Here is a 13,087-nt window from a genome sequence, read left to right as displayed (position 1 = left end):
TTAAGGCAAGGCCAGCGCTTTTCCCCTGGACTTTGGTGGCTGCATCGTGACAGCTAGCACCACCCAAGAGCCCCGGCGGCCATTTCACAATCAGCCTTTGATTCAATCTCTTGATTTATTGACTCTAATTTGTTTCCAGTACTTTTCTCTTTGACTTGGATCTATTTATTCTCCTTAGATTTTTTAGGTCACATTAAGTTGTTTTGGCTCGCTCATAATTGCCCGTGCATTAGTTGATTCCTGTAGTTAGGTTTTCTGCTGGAGTAAATATCACACCTTCCTTGTAGCTGGATTCTAGTATTTCATCTTACTATCACATATTCGTTTTCACTCATCAAGTTTTCTATATTTCCTAGAAATTTTAAAACAATAGTAAAAACCTACTAATTTTTCCCCTCAGGGGGGGTTGGTTTTGTTCTGGGGTGGGGTTTTTTTGTTTTTTTTTTTTTTTTTTTTTTTTTGTTGTTTGTTTGTTTGTTTGTTTGTTTTTTTAATTTGATTTTATTTAATCTGGCAAACCCTCACCTCTTTTCTGCAGCACTGCTTAACAGTCAGTATAGTTTTTTATAATCCAAGTTTCTTTTTTATCTCCTTCTGGTAGCTGAATACCAGATGATTTATCTCATGTACGGTCGTCTCTAGAGACTGGGAGTTATTAGAAATGCAGAAGAGAAAAAAGGTAATGACTTCTTATTTTAATTGAAAAAATCATGCAGTATTTAGAATTCAGTATTTCCTAAAGGAGGTTAGAATAGTGTTTAACGTATTCAGACTCCACATTTCAGCTACAATGTATTGTGCCATTAAATAGCATTTGGAATGTGAGTGAACTTAAATTGGTGATGCTGTCTTAGTTTTCACCAGCTGAAATGTTGAATTCCCTTTCTTCTATCTCCTTGCTCTAAGACGAGGAGAATCTGCAGTAGATGGTGTGCTGTCCCAGGGAGTGTTGTGGTTTGGGCGGCAGTTTGACTTTTTAGCATCCTTGTTTTGGTCTGTTTAAATTCATTATTGACTGAATTGCTTTGTTTTGTACAGACCTGTTTGGTGCGTGGTTATAAAAGAATCTGGGGGCGGTGTGGCTTCAGGTGTAGCATTAGGGAAGAGCCCAACTATGGCCACAGCCTGGAGGAGGTTATGTGGATTGCTCTGAGCCACATGGCCCTGACGTGTCTTTTCTGAGGCCGCAGAGCCACTGCTAATCGGTGTCCTTTCAGTCACTGAGCAGGTCAGAATGGAAAAGCAGCTAGAGGGAAGAAGGACACAAATAAAAAGCCATTTTGTGTGATTGTGTTCTGCAGATACCGGCAGCGCTGATACGCGTGGGCTTCTCCACACTTCTTTCCAGCATTTTCTCCTTATTGCTAGTGCAACAAGAGAAGAAGCTGTAGGGTTTCTCCTGAGGATGCTGGAAAACAGTTATCCCACTTCTTCACATCCAGCTTCCTTTTAAAGCTTCTTGTGAATGTCTTTTTTCCAAAAGTTAAAAAATATTGTCTGCCATTACACATTATTGTTTTATTTACCATTATTATGTGCAGTGTCATTAACATCATTCAGTAACGTTTGTTCCCTTTTTTTTTAACAATAAAGAAAAACATAAGTGGCAGGCAGATTTGAATGCCTGGTGTTGGGCTGCAACCTTCCACCCTCAGAGATGGGTTTTCTAGCAAAGCTCAGAGAATCTTTCTGTGTCGCAGGTCTCCCTCTGCTTTGAGAGCTGCTCTGCTAATGAGGAGGCACACAATGCAAACAGCAGCCTCTAAAGGGAACAAGGGATCAGAACAGCATGTGTTTGTGGTGCCAGAAACTATCTGCCTTCATCTGAATTCCCCAAACATCAGTTAGAAGAAATAAAATAAATAGATAATACAGCAAAGACTTAAAAATACAGAGTGAAACCTATCCAATGCAACAGCCAAATTGACTTTTGGTCTTGAAAGCTGTCCCTGCACTGTCATTTACAAGATGGTTTCCAGTCCCATCTGCTGTCAGGCACTGACCCTGTTTTAGTATTGCCAGCTTTCCTAACACCATAGTTCAGATCCACAGAGTTGCTTAGGTGTCTAACCAGCGAGGATTTGGTCTCTGCTTATTTTGGTGCATGTGAGCAATCATGTTTTCTCAAGAGTCTCCACTGTAGGAAACATGATTCTGTCTTACCTGACTCAAATTTTCTGTACTTTTGGAAAAAACTTACAAATGGGACCACTAGAGACTGCGTCATCAGACTACGAAAAAGTAGGGTGAAAAAAGTACTCTTGTGTCACTGGTGGCATTCCACTCAGGTAACTGGCCTCAGAACCTGAGCCCACAGCAGTATGCGTGTTTGAGCAGGACTGTTGCATGGCAACTGACTAGCTAACGTTTCTATGAGTGTATTCCTTTAAGATTTTTCTGTTTTCCCATGCTTGATGGAAAAACTGTTTTTTGAAGCTTACCTACACCTATTGCCGGTCACCTGCATTTTATAAGGAAATAAAAAAGAGGAGGGTCATTCCTTACCAATGGCAGTGGGATGCCTGCAGGTATGGAAGAGGGATCAGTGTGTGCCGTTCTTCAGCTCAGGCACTGCTGGGAGCTGCCAGCGGAGGGTTTCCTCTCCCCAGGTTCAGCTGAAGGAGTACTTAAAGCTGCATGGGGCACCTCTCATTTATGAGATCAACTTTTTCTGGCAGTATTTCTAAAAGAAAACTGAAAGGCAACAAAGCTTTATCCCAGGAGCTGCCCAGGTTGTTTTCTGCTGTAGAGGTGTAACTTCCCTGACACATCTGCTGAGCGTTTGCAAGATAGGCACACCAAAACCAGAACTGTGGCTCCTGGCTGCCTGCATCTGATCTCGAATGCTACATTCCTTTGCCACCACTGCAGCAATTCAGACCTGTTGGCATGGATGTCTCCGGGCCTCTGACCTGGCTGTGTGAAGTCAGGCTTGCATTGCCATCATTTTCACTGATGGTCTATTAATTTGGAAGTGCTGCAGAGGACAACCTGCCTTCCTCTTGGGGCTGCCAGCCGTGCAAGAGAGGTGTGCAGTTTCATCTGGCATCATAGCCTGCATCCTGGGGACAGCTCTTAGAAGGACAAGTGACTGAGGGAGGGATGCTCCTGCCTGGCCAAGCAGTGCTTAAAGCAACATGGAAGGGTTGCAAGAGGAGAGGGGAACAGAGAACAAGGGTTAAGAAGTTTTTGTGCTACTCAAAAAGCTTCAAAGCTTCAGCCTAGCTACTAACCCAAGTTCATTTACAGACATCACTTTGTGCCTTTGGGGGCTGAGGTCCCTCCTGAGGATCAGCTGTGGAAGCAGAGGCACAGTGGTCCCTGAGGAGGTGTGCAAGCGAGGACTTTTCTGTGCAAGCCTGGCCAGTGCCCTGGAAGTCAGTTACAAATCCTTGGGATGGCTGCATGCCTGTGATGAATTGCAGCCGTTAGGGCTTGAATCCTTCCCTGCTGGATCCCCAGCTCTGGACAAACGGAATCCTCAAGTCTCTGGGTGGCATTGTCAGCAAGCCTGTGCTTGCTGCTGAGCCTGCACGCAGCTGGGTGGCACCGAGCCCACACTGAGGGGTCCCAGTGCACAGCCGAATCAGGATTATGGGCTCTTCCAATATTGCTGTGATACGAAGTGATTGTGGTGAGCATTTACGATGTTAGTTGAAGGACAAATTATTAAAACTGCCCTTGGAAGTATTTTTGTTACATTCCCATGCGTATTTATCTTTCTGTTGTAATTTACTGGAGAGTTTCAGTGCTGGTTTGATCTCAGGGATTCAGTTACACAATACGCTGTAGGCATTAAAATCAATTGCTTTGCCTGTACATGCTCATGTGTTGGCTGATTTTTCAGAGGAAGTGATGATGTAAGCTTAGACATCTGAGGTGAAGATAAAGCCCTTGATCTGCCTGTAGTTTTGGTTAGCTAAAGCGGTTGAGCAACGTGCGCTCAAAACATAGCAGATATAAAACTGCAGTGAGTATGCACACAAGTATTCCAATGCTTCCCTGAAGCCAATAGGAATAAAGGGAAGTGAGTGAAACATGATAGCTAAAAGGGCCTGTGAAATTTATGTGCAGGACAAGCATTTTCACCACACCTTTGAGATCAAGGCTGATGCATATAAAGCTAAACATCTCCATCTACAGAACAGGCTGATTTTCAGGGATTCGGAAGGCCTTGTTAACCCATCAGATAGAGCTTGAGTCAATGCAGAGAGAGATTTGCCTGTGTGCATGCACAGGACCCCAGTTCTGCTCTCCGTTGCTCACAGGTGCTGCTGGGGGCCAGCATGAGCTTCCCTCTTGTGAGACAGGCTGGCAGGAGGACCACTTGGGCAATAGCTCGGAATTTTTGTGCCACCTCCTGGAAGTTCCATTTCCAGAGGAAGTTTTTTCAAACCTTACGGAAGCACTTGTTCTTACAGACTGAGTGAGGGGTGTGGGCTGCAGGAGGCTGAGGGCTGGCCTTGCTCTTTTGCAGGACGATGATTCCCGTGACGGAGTTTCGGCAGTTCTCGGAGCAGCAGCCAGCGTTCAGAGTGCTGAAGCCCTGGTGGGATGTGTTCACAGACTATCTCTCCGTCGCCATGCTGATGATTGGTGTGTTTGGGTGCACGTTGCAGGTAAATCAAATGGGAGAGAAGTGAGGCGCGTGCCCTCAGGGCTGCTGAAAGAACACCACAAATGAGGAAGGTCCTCCAAAGCATGGTGTCACGTCTTGTGTTATCTCATGGGTTCACCATGAGCAAAGCAAAAATTTGCTGGTCCCAGGATTAAAACTGTTTAGGTAGCAACGCCAAATAATACAGACCAGACTTTTAGTAGCTGTAAATCAGCAGAATTGTGCTAGTGTCGATAGAGCAATGCCAGCTAAGATAAAAGCTGTTGCTTTGGCTTATGTCTGCATGCCTGTTTTCACCACAGTTTGGCATAGCAAAACAGATGATCAGCTTAAGTTCTTATTTTTTACCATTTTTCTCTTTAAAAGTTTTAAAGTCTAATTTTGTAATTTCCATTTTTCTATATTTGGCAAATGTTAATATTCTTTCCGTTGTTATGCTGTAAGGAGATTTGAAATTAATGTGCTTATTCTATTAACACCACCCACAACTAATATTATGCCTCTTCCATTCCAAATAATCTCTGAGCATGCTTACATATAAACAATTGACATTAGTGTCGATCACTGTTAGCTATGTTTTGCTAAAGAGCCAAAAGCTGAGAAGAAATGGAAAGCACTGTTTGGGATCGACTCCACAGAAATTGAAAGCTAGAGTACTAGTTCAAACATGGATCTTGTGTTTCTTGGCATGACCTAGAAACAGAGCTGAAGGCACACATTGACAGAGCTCTTATTTCAGGGGAATTTGCTCACTTCCATGGCCCAAAGTTTTCACATGCTATGTTCAAATTTCACATGAAGTCAACTGTAGTTTTGCCTGTATTCTCCATTTTCAGGCATTTTCAGTTGAAAATTTATGATGTCCATGTTTAAAAATCTCTTTATACAGGACTAAATTTTTCATTGGTAGCTGAGTAGTTGCTTAAGCAAACAAAGTAGAGCATCTCCTATTTTTATGTTCGCCTGCTTAATTGGATGAAACACACTGAAAAGTAATGTCTGGAAACACTTCAAAAATAGGGATTTTTTTTTTACTCAAACTTATTACCAGAGGCATGGATCTAGGGTGTAAGTAAGGGTGTATATCAGAGTAGTATTTACAGACAAAGATTAACTTCAGGAGTTTTTGACAGGGCACTGATATTGTTCAAAACACATGTGATCTCATCTCAGTATCAACCTGCACCAGGGAGGATCATCAAGGAGGATCAGATTTTGTTGGTTCTTGTTGCATACCCTATATTTAGTGCTTTCCGCAGCCATGATGTCAAAGAATACATCTACAGCACACACGCATTCTTAGTTTGGGCTAACCCCGGTTAGTTATTCAGGGCAAGTAACAGAGCTCTTTTATCTCTTTAAATTCAGACGTATAGAGAGCCTTGCACTGAACTCAAACTGTTATCCCAAGTTAAACCAAAGGTGACTGGTCCCTAAAGGCACCCTGACCTCAGTTTGTCAACATGAATAGCCAGCCCAAATTTTAAAAGTTGCTTTTTTTGTTTACATTATTGACAGACTCAAGGACAGGAGGACAGAGCTATGTTTTTCTCCTCAGGTGTGTGGTATGAGGACTCTGTGTATATGTGTGAGGAATGGAATAAAGGTGATGTCCATGCACACACGCACACAAATGTCGTCAGTTCTCTATTATCCTTATCTGTCTTCATTAAGACTGAAGATTAATAATGTCCCAGCGTAGACATGCCCACGTTAGCTCTTGGTCAGCTGTTTTTGGTGTGGTAAGACATCACAACGTGAGCATACAGCCACATGAATGCAGTTATACTGCTTTCAAGCCTAAGCTAGCTCTGAACATTGGGTAGTCAGTGTGAATACACCTGGCAAGAGCAGCCTTTCTCTGAGGAGAGCAATGCAGGAGATCTCTGGTCTTTTCTGCAAACTTTATCCACACTTTTCCTTTTTCTAGATTATCGCAGTGCCCTCTTATTCAAATTATGGAAAGCTAACCATAGATGAAAAAGGGTGACCTAGTTCTTGGCACAGAGAACAAGTGTCTTGTTGGGAGTAATAATAGCACTGCCTGTGCAGCCAAGTGCCAGGCTGTGGGGAGGAATGCCTGGCAGCTGGAGGAACTCCAAGAACAGCTACCCATTGGTACTGCAACCATTGCATGTACATCAGTTTAAAAGATATCTTTTTGTATGTTTCAGGTCATGCAAGACAAGATAATATGCCTTCCAAAGCGCTTACAGCCTTGCCAGAACCAATCTAATAGTTCAAATGTGTTTAACACAATCCCAGATACAACCCCCCTTCCTCCACCCAAGCCATCCACCCCTCCAGCTACAGTTGAAATGAAAGGATTGAAGACTGATTTGGACCTTCAGCAATACAGCTTTATAAATCAGGTGTGCTATGAACGTGCTCTGCACTGGTATGCCAAGTACTTCCCTTACCTTGTCCTCATACACACACTGGTCTTCATGCTGTGCAGCAACTTTTGGTTCAAATTCCCTGGATCGAGCTCCAAAATTGAACATTTCATTTCAATACTTGGGAAATGTTTTGATTCTCCCTGGACAACAAGAGCCTTATCTGAAGTGTCAGGGGAAGACTCTGAAGAGAAAGATAACAGGAAGAACAACATAAACAAGTCTAATACTGTCCAGCCAAGCACTGAAGGTACTTTGGTCAAGACACAGTCTTTAAAATCAATCCCTGAGAAGTTAGTTGTAGATAAGGGAACACCTGGGGCACTAGATAAGAAAGAAGGTGAACAGGCCAAAGCACTATTTGAAAAGGTGAAGAAATTCAGACTACATGTTGAGGAGGGTGATATACTCTATGTCATGTATGTTCGCCAGACTGTACTTAAGGTAATTAAATTCCTTATCATTATTGCTTACAACACAGCACTTGTCTCAGAAGTTAACTTTACAGTGGTCTGTAACGTGGATATTGAAGACATGACAGGATATAAGAATTTTTGCTGTAATCACACAATGGCACATCTGTTCTCTAAACTTTCTTACTGCTACCTGTGCTTTGTCAGCATCTACGGCCTCACTTGCCTTTATACCCTGTACTGGCTCTTCTACCGTTCGCTGAAAGAATATTCTTTTGAGTACGTTCGGCAAGAGACAGGAATTAACGATATCCCAGATGTCAAGAATGACTTCGCTTTCATGCTTCATATGATCGACCAGTATGATCCTCTCTATTCCAAGAGGTTTGCTGTGTTCCTGTCTGAAGTCAGTGAAAATAAGCTGAAACAGCTGAACCTGAACAACGAGTGGACTGCAGATAAACTGCGACAGAGGCTGCAGACAAACTCCCATGGCCATTTGGAGCTACAGCTTTTCATGCTCTCTGGACTACCAGACACAGTTTTTGAAATTACTGAGCTGCAGTCATTAAAACTTGAAATAATTAATAACGTAATGATACCAGCAACCATTGCACAGTTGGACAATCTCCAGGAGCTCTCATTGCACCAGTGCTCTGTTAAGATCCACAGCGCCGCCTTGGCATTTCTGAAGGAGAATCTCAAGATCTTGAGCGTCAAGTTTGATGACATCAGAGAACTTCCACACTGGATGTATGGCCTCAGAAATTTGGAAGAGCTCTATTTAATTGGGTCTCTGAGTCATGATATTTCCAAAAACATTACACTTGAGACTTTTCGGGAACTTAAAAGCCTTAAAGTTCTTTACATAAAAAGTAATTTGTCCAAAATCCCACAGTCTGCAGTCGATGTTTCAAGTCACCTGCAAAAACTGTGCATCCATAATGATGGCACCAAGTTAGTGATGCTCAACAACCTGAAGAAGATGGTCAACCTGACACAGCTGGAGTTGGTTCATTGTGATTTAGAGCGCATACCTCATGCAGTCTTCAGCCTTCTCAGTCTTCAGGAATTGGATCTAAAGGAAAACAACCTCAAATCCATTGAAGAAATAGTAAGTTTTCAACATCTGCGAAAACTGACAATCTTGAAGCTGTGGTACAACAGTATAACGTACATCCCAGAGCATATAAAGAAGCTCACTAGTCTCGAGCGGCTTTCCTTCAGCCATAACAAAATAGAGGTTCTTCCATCCCACCTATTCCTATGCAACAAAATCAGATATTTGGATTTGTCTTACAATGACATTCGCTTTATCCCACCTGAAATAGGAGTTCTGCAGAGTTTACAATACTTTTCCATTACTTGTAACAAAGTGGAGAGTGTGCCAGATGAACTGTACTTTTGCAAAAAACTTAAGACTCTGAAAATTGGGAAAAATAACTTGTCAGTCCTGTCGCCTAAAATTGGTAATTTGGTATTCCTCTCCTACTTGGATATTAAAGGCAATCACTTTGAAGTCCTCCCACCTGAGCTCGGTGAGTGTCGAGCTCTGAAGCGGACTGGTATCATTGTGGAGGACACCTTGTTTGAAACGTTGCCTTCTGATGTCAGGGAACAAATGAAAGCTGAATAACTAACTTCCTCTTGCTCAGTTTTACAGAAATAACGCTTCTACCAAATAGGCTGCAGAAAGTGCATATTCCAAATATGCATTTAGTTTGTTGTTATTTTTTTCATTTTCAAACAAACCCTTTCTGTACAAACCAATTTGGAGTAAGAAGTACGTATATTTTTTAAATAAAATTTTCTTGTATTTTTTCACTATTTTAAGATATTTTTTAAGTTGGTTTTGCCCTAAGAACAAGGGTGTCTGTAACTTAATTTTTAATGGTAAAAGTCAATGGTTCATTCTGCTGATTTTTTTATCCTTTGCCTGATCCCAACAGGGGAACTCTGTTTAGGCTGTGCGCTTTGGGTTGCATAATTTGTAATAAATGATTATATTGTCTTCCTGGTTATTGCTAATCCTTTAGAACATGGTCCTCAACAGGTGGTGCTGCAGGTGCTGCATGCCTTCTTTCCTCTTTTCTTCAGTGGCAGTAGAGGGTGTTCAACGTGTAACAAGATCGAATCCGGGTTGACCATCCTTTTTTCTTTATGACGTGGTTTTCTCAGATTGTCAAAGCAAGTAAAAAAAATGGTTCTTTATGAATTTTAACGGGTCTGAGGAAGCCTGCAGAACTCCTTCAGGGCATTTTGGCAAGTTCAGCCTAGCTGCCTGTTCACACACGGAGCAGGAGGCGCTGACTGCCATTTCCTCGCTGGTGCAGGAAGAGTAAGGTTACACTTCACAGAGGAGTCGGGACCAAGATGACTCACGTTGAAGATTTTACAAACAGTGCAGAGGGACACAGCTGCCGGTTTCCTGCCAACTTGGATGGAAGGGGTGCAATGAACTCATTGTGTTGGAAACATCAATCCAGCAAGATGAAACACTATCTTGAAAAATCCCCATCCTCCACTAAACACCCCATCTTGCAAGGGAGCAAGTTCCCTCTGCCCCCCTCAGTTCACTTCCCCACTGGGGTGCTTGGCACCTTGCAGGCATGGGATCCAGAAAAAGTGCAATCATGTCTAATTTTCTGACAAGGAAATAGCATCTAATACCCTCCTTAATTGAGCTCGAGTATCACATAACCAAGCTCAGCACTGGAACATTTGCAGATTTGCAAAGATGAGGTTAAATGAATACATTAACTTCTCAAAAGTCTCAGTTTACCAGAGGACAGTGATGAAGGCTATGTTTTCATCTCCCGGGTAGTAACTAAATCAGAAATCATACAGTTGGAAGTCTGGTTTTTAAAATAATGTAATAATCTGTAATGATTATGGATCAGGTTGGGAACTTTATCCTCTGAAGCCATGTTAAGTTATTAATTTAATCCAGCCATTTGCTTTCTTTTAGGCAAGTTTGGCAGGTATATGATCATTCATGTGCTGCTCACAAGATAATTTAATCAAAAATAACCATATGATAGTAAAATATTCTGCTGGGAGGAGATCTCTTCATCCTATCCAACAACACATATTTTGAGTCAGATGCAGGCACTGGATAAATGCTTTGCAAGAATATCTAGGAAAAAGTACTTCTTTGTCTAGGAGGCAGTGCTGTTCATAAATCGCAGAGTTTGAGTTGCTGGTTGTTTAAAGTTATGTAAAATAATTGCTTGATGATTGTCAAGTTGGTTGCTCTTAAATGTTTCCTAACTGCCATTGTGTGTCCTGAGCTACAGTCTGAGTTCTTCAGCTTGGTGCAAAAGCATACTTAAGAGTCTGACTTATAAAGGTGGGGATACAAAGTAATATGAGAATTTCTTCATTAATCCAGGGTGTGCTATGCAATCTGGTATGTGGGCTTGCCACACTACCAAGTCAAACTTATTTTTTGTGCTTGGTTATGTTCTGGAGAAGATCCATGTGATTAATCAAAAATGGGTCAGGCATGAAGGAATCAAAGCAAGCTTTTTTAAAGGGGGCTGATTTAGTTCTACTGAAGACCTATAACTGATGTAGCTATTCCATGAGCTACTCTAACTCGTGTGTGGAATGTGCTTTTTGGAACAACTTGGCAGTATATATATATATGTATTCTAAGTGTATTTCGCTTTGATGTAACGTGAGGGAGAGAAATACTTCATTGCTCATATTAACCTAATTATGTAAACCAAAGTGCTGTTGTCCCTGATGAATGTAAACTGTTTAAATGTCCAAGTAATCGGTGGAGCTCTATAGTTCTCTTACTTAGATTTGAAATATGAGATTACATTTAAAGGTTTTTTAAAAAATCTTTATATTCCTAGATGTAGCATTTTAAATCCCTAATTTATTTTGCATCTAAATGTTTTGTGTACAGTTTGTGGTCTCTTTTCTGAATGGAAGTTATGCATACTTCAGAACTGACAGTTGGGAGACTTGTTCTGTGCCATTTTTCTAGATAACGTCACTTAGGGGATGGGGGTGGGTTGTTTGTTACTGATTAGACTTATACCAGTGCAACCCCTCATGTGGACACAGTTAAATGAGTATGAAGTGCCTTGTGCTGGCATATCTTTATTCGATTTGATAGGAATAAACTATACCGGTCTAAGCACTTTCACGCTAATAACTGTATCTTTTCCAAGGGTTTGGTCTGCTGAGACAGCTTAGTCAATCCAACAGCTCACTTTCACCAAAAAAGGGGCAGAACCCTCCTCCACCCGTGCTCCCTCTTCCTGCCAACATGTTCCAGACACTGGTCTGGTGTGGGTCTGATCCTTCTACAGGACAGACCAACTTTTTAAGCCAGCAGAAAACTAAACCAGTTGGGGAAAAAAAGGACTATTTTAGTGCTGGATCAGCTCTCTAAAGGATGGGATGAGCATCTATGGTGGTAGTACCATGGGAACAACACTGTGCATCCAAGATCTGGCAAGGAGATGGTGGGACAAGTCACTTTGGAGGTGTTGAGCTGCTAGGTCAGTTCATTATCTTGCTGAGCCACGTGCTTGGAGTTGCTGTTTTATCTATAGCACAGTTAGGTGACATGGCTTTGGTGTGTAGACAACCCTCGGGCTCACAATGAATGATAAAATATCACATAAACTTAATTAAACAAACTCAGGTAGCTGCACTGTTGACTTTTCTAAACTCCTTACTGCGTAGTCTGTGGGGTGTATTTTCCAAAACCATATTACAGTATTTTAGAAGTGCGTCAGCTAGGAGAAGATTGTTTTGTAATTCTATATGACATCCAGGAAAATATGTAAAAGTGCCATATTTACTCAGTGATTCATGTACTGCTCATATGTATATTCACATACGACGCATACTAGACTTTTCTGTGACCTATAGTATTTGACTTAGGATGGATGGACAGTTTGTGGATAATACTTCAGGCATGGTTTGTATATATACAAAGAGTTTATATAACTACTTAGATTAATCAGGTGCCTAACAAGTATGACAATTCAGAATAATGCAGGGCATTTTACATTATTGCTTAAAATAATAAAAATCTTCCTTGGTAACGGAAGCAGAGATTACAAAGAGTACATAAAAAATAAGAAGACAACCTTAACAGTAGATAAAGCCTGAAAAGCAAATCTACTTTGTAGTCAAAATCTGGAGATGCACATCTCCCCGTTTGTCAAAATTAGGATGGATATTTGTGCTGACCCCTTGTATCCAGCCTGCCCAGCGACTTTTGCAAATTGTGATTGGCAGCTGCCTGCTCCAAGTCTCATGTCACATTTCTGGCACTTCCAGTAATCCATGTGCTTAAGTGGTGACAAGTGCTGTAAGAATGCCATGGAAAAACTTTGAAATTTGACCAAACGGACAAACTTAATTCTGTAGCAAGAATCTTAATATGATATCAGACCTGCATAGTGTTATGTTGCAATATAGTACACCCAGAAAAAATGGAAATAAAATGCTCTTTTGTAATAATGAACATAGTCATATTTCAATGTGATTATTTGTTTGGGAAACATTTTGTTTCTGGGTTACCTAAAGATCAAACATAACAATCTTTTGGGTTTGATCCTGTGGGAGGGAAGTTGGGAAAATATGCTTGATAAGACATGGTTAGACTTCAGAGGATTTATAGCTGCATGGTC

At 41.5% G+C, this 13,087-nt stretch overlaps 1 protein-coding gene across 1 annotated transcript; it reads left to right on the top strand.

The window, feature by feature from the left end:
- The first annotated feature begins 4,481 nt into the window (after positions 1-4,481).
- Positions 4,482-9,248, top strand: LRRC8C (leucine rich repeat containing 8 family, member C). Its single transcript, XM_008937674.1, has 2 exons — positions 4,482-4,619; positions 6,793-9,248. The coding sequence occupies exons 1-2, from the start codon at positions 4,482-4,484 to the stop codon at positions 9,061-9,063; spliced, it is 2,409 nt and encodes an 802-aa protein (XP_008935922.1). The 3' UTR covers positions 9,064-9,248.
- Positions 9,249-13,087: the final 3,839 nt, after the last annotated feature.

This window comes from Merops nubicus, unplaced genomic scaffold (genome assembly GCF_000691845.1).
Source record: "Merops nubicus isolate BGI_N331 unplaced genomic scaffold, ASM69184v1 scaffold20370, whole genome shotgun sequence".
NCBI lineage: Eukaryota > Metazoa > Chordata > Aves > Coraciiformes > Meropidae > Merops > Merops nubicus.
This window is presented reverse-complemented; position numbering and strand designations above follow the sequence as displayed.